We start from the raw sequence: 14,501 nt of genomic DNA, 5'->3' as shown, positions 1-14,501 counted from the left end.
CTGAAACATTCTTGTAGTTCCTGAACCACCTTATTCACTCGACTTGAGTCCCTGTGACGTTTTCCTATATCCGACTTTAAGAAAATACCTCAAGGACACAATTTTGGAACAGTAGAAAACATTAAAAAAAAAATGTAACTGAACATCTGAAGGATATTCCAGTTTATGAGTTCCAACACTGCTATGAAGAATGGGAAAACCTTCTGAAGCGATGCATGGCTTCCCAAGGGAACTGTTTCGATGGTGAGTAGTATATGTATAATTGGACTGTAAATAAGAAGTTTTACTGAACCAGTCTTATTACTTTATTTACAGACCTTGTAGAAGTGTTCTTGTCTTTACCTCACAAAAGTTTGAAGTTTTCCTTTTTCATTCTTTTATATATTAAAACGTTTTTACCTGCTGGAGAAAGCTCAACAACTCAGCTCTTGTTTTACTATAACACAGTGGTTATCTGTACTTGAATAACCAACCAGTTCCCTTATGATCAAATTAATTTCGTTTCGCCAACTTTGCAGGTCGAATTAAATTTGCTACTTTGTAATAAAAGCACAAATAATTTAATTTTCATTGTTTAATAAAATATCACCCAATTCTTTTATAGATTCCACATCATTTTCTTATTTTTTTAAACCATTAATTTTTTTTGAGTTGCTAATATTTTTTTTAATAACTTTTGATAATGCAAATATTACAGGCTACAGATCAACTGCTGACACTTCCCTAAGGAGCCATCAAGAAATGACAATAATGTTCAAAACTGTACTACAGCAAACCTATTCATATGCACAAATGCATTCTAGGATAATAAATGTTCAACTGTGTACTGAATAATAAGAAAACAGTTATTTTTTTACCACTCACTCTTTGACTATGATGCATGGTACAGAACTTTCAGTCAAATTTTGAAGCACTTCTGCTTACCCATTCGCTCTGAAATTCTCCCTAGAGGTTTACTCCAGAAGACAACACATTTTAGCAACATTTTCAAGTTGCTAAGATGCTCCTACATTGCTAAGTGAAAAAAATGCCCCTTGAACTATGCAATCTCATTTACATGCATATTTTCTTAGTAAAAGATTACCCCTACCCTGTTTCGGTAAGTTTGGATCTAAAATTTGCACATAACTGAAAAAAATAAATTTACAAAACTATATGGCTCGACCTACTATAACAACTGACTGGAGCTAAATTACAACATGCTATAGTTTTATATGAAAGTGCGATATATATTAGGGTATACAATTACTACTGGAAATTCTGTTCAGTAGTGACCGAAGTTTTGGGAAAATTTAGTACTTTTTAACCAGAACCAAACTTTCACACAAATACCTGACAATTGCAAATATACCTCAAAAACAGTCAGCTCTAGCATTCTTTTTTTTTTCGACCCCCTTCAATGATACCCCATCCACTCCCAGTGGTACTCACCGGATGATAATATTTTCAAGCGCCCCGTGGTGCCATTTGGAAATTCACTGCAATATCTCAGCAACCACTTGTCCAATTTTCAAGATTCAAACGAGGTATGCATCAGTAGGTCAAGCGCTAACCGTTTAAAGCAATGGGTACATTCTTGACCGACTGGATCTTGGTTATCCGAAAATGAAATTATTTAGCCCTATGTTTGATTGCAGTCACCCCCCATGAAACATATTGATTCGATCTTTCACTAAATACGCTCAAACCTGTGCACTAGTGCAGCTGTAAAGTAAAAATTTATGAAGACTAAAAAGTGGAAAATAAAAAATTTTTAAAACACCACTCAATTAAATGCACTAAAAGGTAAAAAATAATTTTAGGACAATATCTCAGAATGAATTTGACAAGCTTTGATTTGATTGTGATATGTAAGATTATATGAAGTCATAGTTTCAAATTAAAAATTTGATGTTTTTGCCATTTTTTTCATTTACGTGATGAATGGCCTAAAGATTGGGGTGCTGATGTTTCCACCTCACTCTTTAGGCCATTCATCACACATATGAAAAAATTGGCAAAAACATCAAATTTTTAATTTGAAGCTATGACTTTCACATAATCTTACACATCACCATCAAAGCTTGTCAAATTCATTCTGAGATACTGTCCTAAAATTATGTTTTATCTTTCAGTGCATTTAATTTAGGAATGGTTTTAAAAAAATTTTTAGATATTTTTTAATTTTTTTAACAGCAATAATAAAAATTAGTAATTTAAAAGCATACAAAATAAAAATATAATTCATTAAGCACATTACACAGCCAAATGAATAAAATATTTATTAATAGCTAATTAATAACAAGAAAGAAAACATCTGCTATTTAAACTGCTTACCTTTAAACCAGATGAGAATTCTACCATCTCATCGGCCTGAATGTTCTTCAATCCATACACACGGGCAATACCATCACCAATGCTCAATACTCTACCAGTTTCTTCTAAATCAGTCTGTAACAAACAAGACAGGCATTTTATTTTATATAAATATAAATAAACTTGTAACTAAATATTATTTGACAAAAATAATGTCACTAGAAAAAATAATCACAGATAGCCAGGAAAATATTACTGCTAGAAATTAATGGAATTTTTTAAATTAACAGAATATACTGCTTAATATAAAAATGCGACGGGGCCAATACACTATATAAGACTGTTGCAAGAACAATCACAGTACTAATATTTCACTATATTTACGAAATCAATTGGCTGTCAAAGGTCAAAACCCAAACCAATCCTGGTTTATCTTCTACACCTTACAGTTTAATGTAACAATAAATATTGCTATATTACCACTGCATGCAACATTGTAAATATAAACACATAAATTTCAATAGTCACAAAAGTAGAATGTAAAGAAGGTTCATCCAACTTTATAACACAAGGTAAATAAGTGTTCTCACAACGAATAGAATATTAAACATTTACAGAATGACTAGGTATTTCTTTTATGCACTCCAAAAGTTTGATTACTCTACATTATCTCTAAGATAATTTTTATGAAAAGAGAGGCTTACCATGAACATCAAGAAGTTAAGCATTCTAAGAGAAATGAGGTATAAGATTGCCAAAGTAATTGTTTTTAATCAGGCTATGCTATCTGATAGAAAATATACAACTTTTTATTATCAAAAACATAAATGAAATGATCTGGAATGATATATAATGTAAATTTACCTTTGTAACTGAACCCAAAATCCTCTCTTCTAAGATGTTTGATATCTCTGCAGCTCTCTGTGAGCAGGACACATGGAATTTGCGGCTGGCAACTTGAGCAGCAGGCCATGCTACCTGAAAACAAAATGTAATATTAAATAAAGGAATACCAGTATCATATGAAATGTATTATATTAAAATGTATTAAAAGTTCTGAAACCATAAGTTACGAATATAACTTATACAATTAAAACTCATAAGTTTTTCTTATTTTTCTCAAATTAGTAGTTAGAAATCAACACATTGATATTTTTCGTTAAATTTCACATTTTTACATAAAAATTAAATTAATGGAAAAAAACTAAATAAATTATTATCTAAGGGATAAAAGTAAATGACACCATACCAAAGGTAGGAAAACTGCTGTGAAATCCTACCTTCACTTACTACAAAACCCAATTTTTTATATTAAAAAAGAGAAGAAACCCTATTGCAAACAATGGAAAATTTCTTCTAAAATTATTTATTATTAAATAAATTTATTATTGCAGAGCTCTGGTAGCTCATCTTTTAGGTCAGATACTTTTACTTCAGTTTAAATATGGTACTTTTTAATATCTATTAACATTAATAATAATGACTAAACATTAAATATTTAATTATAGAAATATATACATTTAATTTAGTAATAATAATGTTTATGAATAATGTATAGAAAATTTAAGTTATGTAATAATATTTATACTTAAGAATATTTCAAGTTTTTAATTAATATTAGATGAACCTAGTAACACTTGGTAAGAAACCTATCTTCATTTATAATAACTGGTATTGGTTCATATTTTATATTTCCAAATTAAACTTTTATAACAAATATACATACACAGAAACAACGTAAAATAATAGATAATTTTTAGAAATATTATACATATGTATTTTAAATTATCTTACTACTAATAAAAACAAAAACAGCTAATTTGTTTTCATTTTTTTGATACGAGGAAACTTTAAGAGAAAAACTTAGAAAAAATAGTGACCAATATAGAACTGTATTAACTAGAAAGTCCCATCATGCAATGACGGGATAAAACTGAACACTAACTTAAACTTAACTTTATTTAAAGCAATTTTTTTGTACGAGTCTGTTTCTCTCAGTGAATGACCAAAGTAGAGCATTAAATTAGAGATTCAAGGTGTTATTCCGGCCAATTTTGTTTTTTAAGCAGTAACAAAAAAAGACAACTTTTTTGGAAAATCTGAAAAAAATTAAAAGTACTAGCACTATCAATCATGCTGTGACTCGCTGATTCTGAAAGAATAGAAAAAGATAAACATTAGCCTAATTTCCATTGACCCATTACTTTTTCCATAATTCTATTTTTACTGATTAAAAATAATTAAAAATCTTATAAAATCCAAAAAAGAAAAAAGATTCAGAAAAAGTTTTTAAAAACCTCTTTTTCAATGAATTTGTATCTCTACAAAAAAAAGTAACTAATAATAAGAATTATCTTTCAATTACATATAACACATAATATACTTAAAAAATAGAATGATTGAAAACTATTACTATTACAATTAAACAGGTTGATTACATAAAGTAAGTTTATACTAAATTTGTTTCTCCAACAGTTCAATTAAAGAATCCTCACCACTATTACACCATACCTATTTTGGATATAAATATTTTTTATACCATTCTAAAATTTAGGCCTCCATTTTGTTTTTGGCATAATGAATTGAACTTTTCTTTTTTTGACAATATTGTCATGCAACACATCATTACCATGTAAAATGTGACTAAAAAATCAAAGGTGAAAACTGTATATCAATATCCATCTCTTTTTGATTAATTAGCCTTTGAAAAGCTACTGAGTAAGGGTGCTTATTTATTAATTCCTAGATTTAGACTAATAATAAATAAATCAGGTAAAAATTAATATTTTGAAAACTAAACAACTTTAACTTTTACAGAAAAAAAAAAATTTTATAAGTTAGTTATTGTTAAAATGACCAAGAGTACAGGTGTAATTGAATAAGATTTAAACATTTCATAATTTTAAGTTTGAATAACATGACTAATACATGACTGATATAGTTTTAATAATTTTAAACAACGAATATAAACAATGAACAATGAATATAAAATGAATCAATAAATCTTTATGAATTAAACTTTTAGTATTATTATTTTTTTACATTAGAGTTGTCTGAAGGATCCTTGCCCAGTAAGCCTTTACATGTCTAATATCTGAAATAGAGATATCTGATTTCTATGATTATATTTTCATATCTTGAAAACAGACAGATATTGATGACAGCTTTTGCCATTGATTTTTGGTCAAATTTTACAAGAAAATGATTTATCATTTTTTTTAAAAATTGATTTAAATCCAACATATCAGAAACAGGATGGCAACCAAAATATTATTAGAGGTTAAAAATAATTGATAGCCGTCTCAACTGCAATTCAAGTACAGTAGTGTATTGTTAGTACCATAAGAGAAAAAAATTCAATATATTGTATACAACAAGTTCAAATTTAGCTTGTCCTAACCAGCCTCTACAATTTTGCTAATTAATAAAAATTTATTTTAATATTCAAACCTTTATTTTTCAAAATGCATTCTAACTTCAATAAAATTGAAATTCATCCAGAAGCTAGCATAAGGAAAGAGAATGCCTTCCTTCCCCTAAATAGCCCATGACCCTTATCACCTTCAATTAACAAAACTTGAAATACTGTGAAAACTTGAGTTACTGTGTAACTTGAATACTGTGTGCTTGAAGTAACTTCAAACTGTTAATTTCCAAAAAAGAGCTGTCTTCAGATAAAAATTTTACCCTTCAGATAGAAAGATTACACCCAATCAAAAGTCAATAATCTTGGTAAATGTTGACAGTCATTGTGTTGATCATTAATAGACAAGAAAAACATGACGGCTGTACCATAGTTTTTAAATTTTACTCTCTTAGTTTTCGTAATAGTAATGATAATTCTTGTTATTTTTTCTTAACGAAAAGATAAAATTATGATACTAACATTGGTATTCAAATACCTATATTTTTATATACTATATTCTAATGGAAATGACTAGCATATAACATCCAAAAAAGCACAAATACATTACCGCCTTTCAACAGAGTTACGTCCCTCATAAGTTACACAGTACCATCACAAAAAATTTTCTAATTCAGTACTGTACAAGTATAATAAACATTATTTTCTGACTAAATAATTGGTTATGTATAAAATCATTGACTCAGCCTAACAATCGACCAACTTAATACTTAAGGTTAATTAGATGAGGTTAGCAAGTAATCATTAGGTAATATTTGTTGATACTGTACAAAGTTCAGAAACTCGTTTAATGTCATTTTTATAATTTAATTGCATTAGTTTCATTACAATTTATAAATAACTGAAATCAGTAGACACAAATTTCAATCAAGTCTAGATTTTAAAAAAAATAATAAAAAAAATTGCTTATTCTTGTTCTTAATCAAGTATATTTAAGAACGAATAAAAACAAGAAAAATGTAAATGTAAAGAATACTGATCAAAATCATTACTAATCACTACAAGATAAGCAATTTTTTTTTTATTTTTCATTTTAAAATCTAGAGTACAATAAAGCAACAGATTTTTTATACAGTTACAATCAGCACAGTGAAAACAATATATGTCAAAATTATTGATTTTTGAATGTAAATAAACTTTAACAATTACAAAAAATTGAAAAAAAATACATGTGTGTATACACATACACACAAACAAACCTTTTCTTGTTAAAAATTTGTTTTATTACAAGAAAAAAAAATCTTATTACATTCAAGGGGTTTTGATCCAACCTCCAGCTTTTTTACTAACAAAAAGTTAAATAATCAAATTCTCTATACCAAAATAGCTTGTAAACTGCTATAGCTTTAAACTATTTTCAATCCACAATTCAAGGACATAAAAAAAAACCTCCGACACCTATAGTCAAAATCATTGGCAATCCAAACCTTCATTTACTTAGTGAGAATATTGGTTTCCTATCTTTAAAAACAAAATATTATACACAAATTTCATTTTTTCAGCTAATAATTCTACAAATTTATTTTTGGACCGAATAAAAAAACACAATCATATGTAGGCCTTCACATGTACTTAAGTATTAAAAAGAAAAAAATAATCAAGATAATCACATGTACACTTCAATTATTAAAAACTCATGCATGGGGTTCTTGTAATTAGCATATTAATATTAGAGAAAAATAATTGTTGAAAAGCACATAAATAATTTAACTTTTATGAAATATTACCATCAATCTTTTCATACCTAGACTACACTGAACCTGATCAAACAAACCAAATATGCATAGGAAGTTAGCATAAATTATAAACGAAATATAGATAAAATAATGAGACTACTCTCATACCACACAATATAGCAATACTGAATACTTAGTCTTTCATCATCATGGACAAGTTACAACATACTAATATAATTAGGCTATTCTTACTATTTTTGTAAATAGTTTTGTTTGAGGAAATAGAGAACGCAATTTTGAATAATATGTAATTAAGTTTTTGTGTCAAAACTCTGGGAAAATTCCATTCAAACTTTTAACACAAACATAAGAATTCTATGGGCATAAGCGTTTCAAATCATTCCAAACAAGCAATTTTTTTGGAGGGCTGTCAATCAAAAATGAAACTCACTCTGAAAGACCTCCAATTTTTTTAATGTGGAAGTGGTATAAGCCTTTATCTGGTAAGACTGACAATAAGAATGACAGATAGAGCGATTATATTTTAACCATACCAAGATCTATCGCATTTTAACAAGATCTGACAAAAAAGAAAAGATGATTCCCAAAAACCACTCCAACAGAAAGCAGTGTGTATATTTCTTGCAAGGTAACCAAAGCAATATGAATTTCTTTAGTATCATCGACACATAATGTAATTATGAATCTTTGAGGTCAATCTCGAAATAAAACGTTAGGAGTAAGCACTGCTTATTCCTTACTTAATTCGCCATGTTAAAAAAAAAGATCAAATGGAAGTTTCCTATATATGTGTATTGTAAAATGAGTTTCCTATATGGAATTTTAAACTGTTTTTCAGTTTACATGCTGAAACACAGTGAGTACTTTCACTTCAAAAACATTAGCTTCCTAATTCGACAAGTATATAACTAACTATATGTTCATATTTTTTTTATTACATTCAAGCCTTTCTCTTTGAACCAAATTTGGTACTCTTACAGGATTTCCCCCCAAAATCTTTCTACTTTTTTTTTTAAACAATATATGATGAATCATACTTATATCAACATAACCTACACTCGCTTACCACTTCTAATTAACATTAACTGCAAACTTTAACATCATGTAAAAATGTCTATGAATGAATTTTTCACTGAAATGAGGATTTCTGATGTTCCTCAGCACCATTACTAACCCGATCCTGTTATCAATCAACTTAAAGCAGTTTAGTTCCAGTAATATAATAATAATAAGCAGTTTAAAGACTTCCAGCACTACTATGAAGAATGGGAGCAATGTCTCCTGTGGTATGTAGCCTATCAGAACTAGTTAAAAATATAAAGTTGATTTGTACTTTAAAAATAAATGCAGTTATATTGAAAAATATCATATTTTATGTATTCTCATGAAACATTTATAGGAGAGCAATCTCCTTCCAACAATTTTCAAATGATTTTTCCTGTGCATATATAGAATATCAAAACTGCATGTCTATTTGGTTTATTTCTTTCCAGGAACAATATTTACCAATAGGGAGTGATGGGAGAACAACCAGGATGACTTTACTGGCTACGATTGCTAGTAGCTTAAGCTTATGTAAGAACTACAACAATCCTATACTATTATCCATTCAGCAGGTGACATTGCAAGGTCAACCAGGATAAAAACAAACAACTACTGAAAAAAAATCAGCATTTATCAGAAAATAGCTACATCAACTTAATATTACTAGTTTAGCGACTTCAAAACCACACAACCAAAACTAATCCCTACAACCTATAAATTATCCCATCTCCAATGGTGTAAGTAAAATGTTATGACCACAACACCTCAACCTAAAATTAACATGATTTTGAAAAGTTTACTTAATGTTTTCTAATTCAAGTTATACAATGTTTTTCCTAGCGATTGTGCAGTTATAACTACTGAACTTTGATTACATTAGATAACAAATCTTACATTATTATTAATCAGTTTAAAAAAAAACATTTTATCCAACTGAAATAGAACAATTTTAAGGTCACAAATAAATAAACGAAATAAAAAATGAAGTTTTATAAAAAAAATAAGCCATAATTAATAAGACCAAATTGTACCTTAAACTTATTATTAATCAAATATTTTTTTTACAAAGATTACAAGTAACCAAAAATCAGCATTATAATTGAACAGCATTATAAAAAACATTACCACACCATAAAACACGGTGTATTTTAAAACTTAAGAACGATCAAAATCCTTTTGATTACATTCTAAAAGTAAATAAAAATTGTGGAAAATCCTACATGTTTTCACGCTATCTAAATCTTTTTATCACCACAAGTATATTAATTAATCAACAGTATGGCCTATTTGCTAACTTACTCATTAAACCTAACCAATGCAATCTGAAGGTCAAATAATACATATTAAGAAAATAAATCGTGGAAAGGTGTTAAGATGCAACAAATTATAGCCATTGTAAGTTTCTTAAATAAAACTAATTTGTGTAAAATAAAATACCAAGGCTAATTTCCTTCAGCAACTTATTCAGAAAATCTACATAAATGGAAAAAAAGAAAAACAATAAATGATAAAAATAGCAAAAATATATTTCACAAAAAAATTCTGTTAAACACAACCAAACAGAATAAATTAAAATAAAACCGAGATCTTAAATATAATTTTTTGAAATTAACATTGAACTTATCAACATTTATCCGCCAGGCATTCATAAGTAACCTTCATTTAAATCGATTATTATTAATGCTTTAAGAAAGCATTATCACTAGTCCATAACTACGCCAAAAGTTCAAACGTAAAAGTAATTTTATTATGAATTAAAAAAACATTTGCCGTTTGGAAATACTAAAACACGAGGCGATTAAAATAGTTCGCTATAAAACGAAAACATCAGAAAGAAAATGGGAGTACCGAAATTAGCTCACTACAAAACACAGATTACAAAGCCCCTGTAACGTAAAGTTTCTTTCAACACAACAATAGTATTTGAGGGAATTAAATACACAAGTAAACAATTTCCAAGGTACTCGGAAAAGCATATTATCTAAAAAAAAAGGAAAGTTTTTAACAAGTATGTCACACAGTTAAGCCCTCTAAAGGTGACCCCTATTTCTCAAGTCATAAATGTTAAAAATTAAAATAATTAATTAAAAACTGCAAAATCAATAATTTTAAAAGTAATTTTTAAACTCTTCTAAATACCTGTGGTGCTGCTGATGGCAAATGCTTTGCCACAATAGAGGCTAAACGCACAGAGAGCAGAGCCATTTCAGTCAGTCTCTGCAAAAACGAAAAGATGGAGACCGAGAACGAGAAATGTGTGATTACCCAGAATGCACTCCGAATAGCCACGAACGCATACCTCTTTTAATTTAAATTAAAATTATATATATTTTAATATTAAAGAAATTAATTTAACTGTTCATAATTCAGATTTTAATAAAACGTCATTAATAAATAAAACCACTTAATTTACGTTTTCAATCAATGTAGGTAAAGGAGACCTGTATATCTATACAGGCGCCTATTACAAACAATTTTTATACTGATAGAAAGACTGTACTTGAATAGAAATCATTCTTAATTCATAGGTAAGCTACTATAGATAGTTATTTTCTTCCTTGTACGAAGTAAAGGAAGTATTTTAATCACGAAAATTTTTCAGATTTCAAAAAATATCCATTTTAACCATCCCTGGAATCAATTTTGACTAGTTTCGGCGTGACGTGAGTACGTATGAATGTATCTCGCGTAACTCAAAAACGATTAGCCGTAAAAGGTGGAAATTTTGTATTTAGGATTGTTTTAAGATCTAGTTGTGCACCTTCCCTTTTGATTACAATTGAATGTACCAAAAATGTGTATACAGAGGGTTTCAATTTTGAACATTTGGATTTTGGACTTTTTCTTAATTGCAGTAATAAACTCTCGGTTGTTGAGAGGTTTTCAACAATATATCATAAGTGATACTTATTTTAATTGGTTCCAGAGTTAGAGTCAAATAAAATTAATGAAATATCTGCATCTTAAAAGGGGAAAACACATTGGTTCAAATCAGACTTCATATACAAATATTTTTAACATTTTTTTAAATTTAAATGTATTGTTTTATTAATAATTATTAACCTCTGACTGTAAAAAAATCTTTAACAATGAATAACAATTCAGTAATAACACAAAAAAAATATGAAAAAATCAGAAATTATTTATGAAATAAAATTTTATGTACTTTTCATTTTAATTCAAAGATTTTTAACAAGATTATTAACAAATCAATATATTTAAATTAAAAAAAAAAAGTTAAAAAAAATACTGATGTGTCCATTGTTACAGATCCGACAAGTACTCACACCATATATCTACTTGAGCAACATGAAACAACATTGATATATAAAATGCTAAGGAAATTTTTAGGGCCATTTTTCTTGAGTATAACTGAATATTGCATGTTAGTATTTTGTGATGAAGACATGTAGAGTACTATTCACACATGCAATATGGTCTTCCCCATGTTAGCTACAGTAATATGGATCTTAGGTGCCTTATACTTTTATATTAGTTATTTTTTTACAGATTTGAACTCTAGATCATGGATACTGATGTTCTTTGGTGGTTGGGTTTCAATTAACCACACATCTCAGGAATGGTCGAACTAAGATGGTACCAGACTACACTTTATTCATACTCATACATATCATCCTCTGAAGTAATATCTGTATGGTAATTCCCAGAGGCTAAAGAGGAAAAAGAAAGAAAGTGCCTTATACTGATTAAATAGATATAAGACTTATATTTATTTAAAGAGTAATAAAGGTACTTTATTACTCAAGATTGTTGAATTAATTAATATTTTAAAAATTGTGTAACTGTCCACTTTACTAAAGAATTGAAGGATTGTATTTCACTTTCAAATGAAATAAGTTTAAATGAAGTGCAGCAAAAATGTGTATATGAAATTTAATAGGGATACAAGGAAGTCATATGGTGTCCACATCAGATTTTTTTGTTTAAGCTTCATCTTATATGACTAATGTAGAATGTTGCATTTTCACAGCAGTTCAGTTTATGAAATACTTTATGAGCACAGCATTTGGTGGTTTATTTTGTGTATAATAATTGTTGTTCTGAAGGTCACATTGTAACCACACTTTTCAAAATATGAGAATTTTTTTCTGATTCTTTATTTATTTACATTATATATTTTAATCTCCCTTTATGAATCATGAGACCTTGCCAATAGTGAGGGGGCTTGAGTGTTCATTGATACAGAGTAGCTGGACCAAAGGTGCAACCATATCGGAGTGGTATCTGCTGAGAGTCAGACTAAGGAATGATTCCTGAAAGAGGGCAGCAGCTCTTTCAGTAGCTGTTAAGGGTTAGGTCAGGAAAACTTATCAACATCACTCAGTCTTTTGAGTACTGCTCAGCTGAAAGCAATGGAAAACTACAGTTGTTTTTTCAAGAAAATGTAGATCTCTGTATTATTTTCATGCAATAAAGATGGAGGCACCTTCATTGGTAAAATAAAATATTCTGGAGGTAAACTAGTCACCCCCTCGCCACCACCCTCCCTCCCAGGGGGATCTCCAGGTGGGAACTGCTAAGGAAGGGGTCACCAGAAAATTAAAAAAATAACATTCTACGAGTTAACCGTACATGTAGAGTACATTCATCCTCTGAAGTTACTACACTTTAATTATAGCGTGAAATGTTAGAAGTCTAAAAAAGGTTGGTAGGTTACAAAATTTGAAGAGGAAAATGTGTAGGTTAAATGTAGATGTGGTAGGATTAGCGAGGTTTGGTGGAAAGAAGAAAACAACTTTTGGTCAGGTGATTTTAGAATAATTAACTCAGCTTCAAATAAAGGACAGGCAGTAGGTTTTGTAATGAACAAGAAGATAGCAAAGAGAGTAGAGTATTTCAAAATGCTTAGCGATAGAATCATTGTAATAAGGTTAAAATCAAAACCTAAGCCGACAACGATTGTTAACATCTTCTTTCTTTTTCCTGTTTAGCCTCCGGTAATTCCCTTTCAGATAATACTTCAGAGGATGAATGGGGATGATATGTATGAGTGTAAATGAAGTATAATCTTGTACAGTCTCAGGTTGACTACTCCTCAGAAGTGTGGTTAATTGAAACTCAACCATCAAAGAACACTAGTATCCATGATCTAGTACTCAAATCCGTGTAAAAATAACTGACTTTACTAGGACTTGAACATTGTTAACAATTGCCTACAAGTGCCCATGATGATGATGATGTAGAGTGTGTATTCACAGAAATTGAAGAAGCAATTTTAAACAAAGTTTATTATTGATGGTAACATTCCATTGACTTTACCTTTCTTCATGGATTCCCTCTACAAAAAAAAACAAGATCATCAGAAACAACATGATTACTGAAAGGAGGCTGGAAACAAGCCTCTTTTGCCGCATTATCAGCAAGCTCATTGTCTGAAATTCCAATATGCAGGGGATGCAACAGAAGCTACAGTTGTGTTACTTGAATAATAACGCACTGAATCTTACATAAATAGCGCATTGAATTTTAGTGACAATTTCTGGAGTACTTGTCACAAATCGCCTGTAAGGAACTCATGAAATTTGAACAGAAACGTACGTGTTGAAATGTTAGGCTAATTATATTTAAGGCCTTATTACAGTTCCACAATGAAATACTGACAATCCTGGAAAGGCCAATCATGTATGTTCTGTTGTCAACAACAAAAGCACAACCAACAGAATTAACGTTTTTAGAGCCGTCCATATAAACTATAGCATCAGAATTCACACTGTTTACAATAAAAAGTTTTTTTGGAATATAACCGGATTTGTGTTCTTTTTAAGATACCGACAAAGACTAAAGCAGTAATTTACATGGGAAGGTCGCTAAGAGAGGTAATAACATGGAGTAACAGTAAGAACTGGAGATAATTAACTAGATTTCGGCTGTTCCTGAAATCAATTAAGATGCAGATTAGAGAACACTGCATCAAACGTTGGATGATTTGACTGTGCTTTAATGTGAGCTACGTAAGAGCAGATATATTTGGTTTTGAAATTTACGCAATTTCCACCAGTAGACTTACCACAATGCCTGAA

General features: G+C 29.2%; 1 protein-coding gene across 1 annotated transcript in view; it reads right to left on the bottom strand.

The window, feature by feature from the left end:
- blw (ATP synthase subunit alpha blw, mitochondrial) overlaps positions 1 to 10,744 on the bottom strand; it is a 29,723-nt gene extending 18,979 nt beyond the window's left edge. The window contains exons 1-3 of the mRNA XM_075360646.1: positions 10,600 to 10,744; positions 3,160 to 3,273; positions 2,317 to 2,430 (exon numbers count right to left, since the gene is read on the bottom strand). Of these exons, the coding sequence (XP_075216761.1) occupies positions 2,317 to 2,430; positions 3,160 to 3,273; positions 10,600 to 10,665 (294 nt within the window). The 5' untranslated portion in view covers positions 10,666 to 10,744. The remainder of the gene's footprint in view (positions 1 to 2,316; positions 2,431 to 3,159; positions 3,274 to 10,599) is intronic.
- Positions 10,745 to 14,501: the final 3,757 nt, after the last annotated feature.

Source organism: Lycorma delicatula, chromosome 3, assembly GCF_047948215.1.
Source record: "Lycorma delicatula isolate Av1 chromosome 3, ASM4794821v1, whole genome shotgun sequence".
NCBI lineage: Eukaryota > Metazoa > Arthropoda > Insecta > Hemiptera > Fulgoridae > Lycorma > Lycorma delicatula.
The sequence above is the reverse complement of the archived record's forward strand: the minus strand, read 5'-3'. Positions and strand labels throughout refer to the sequence as shown.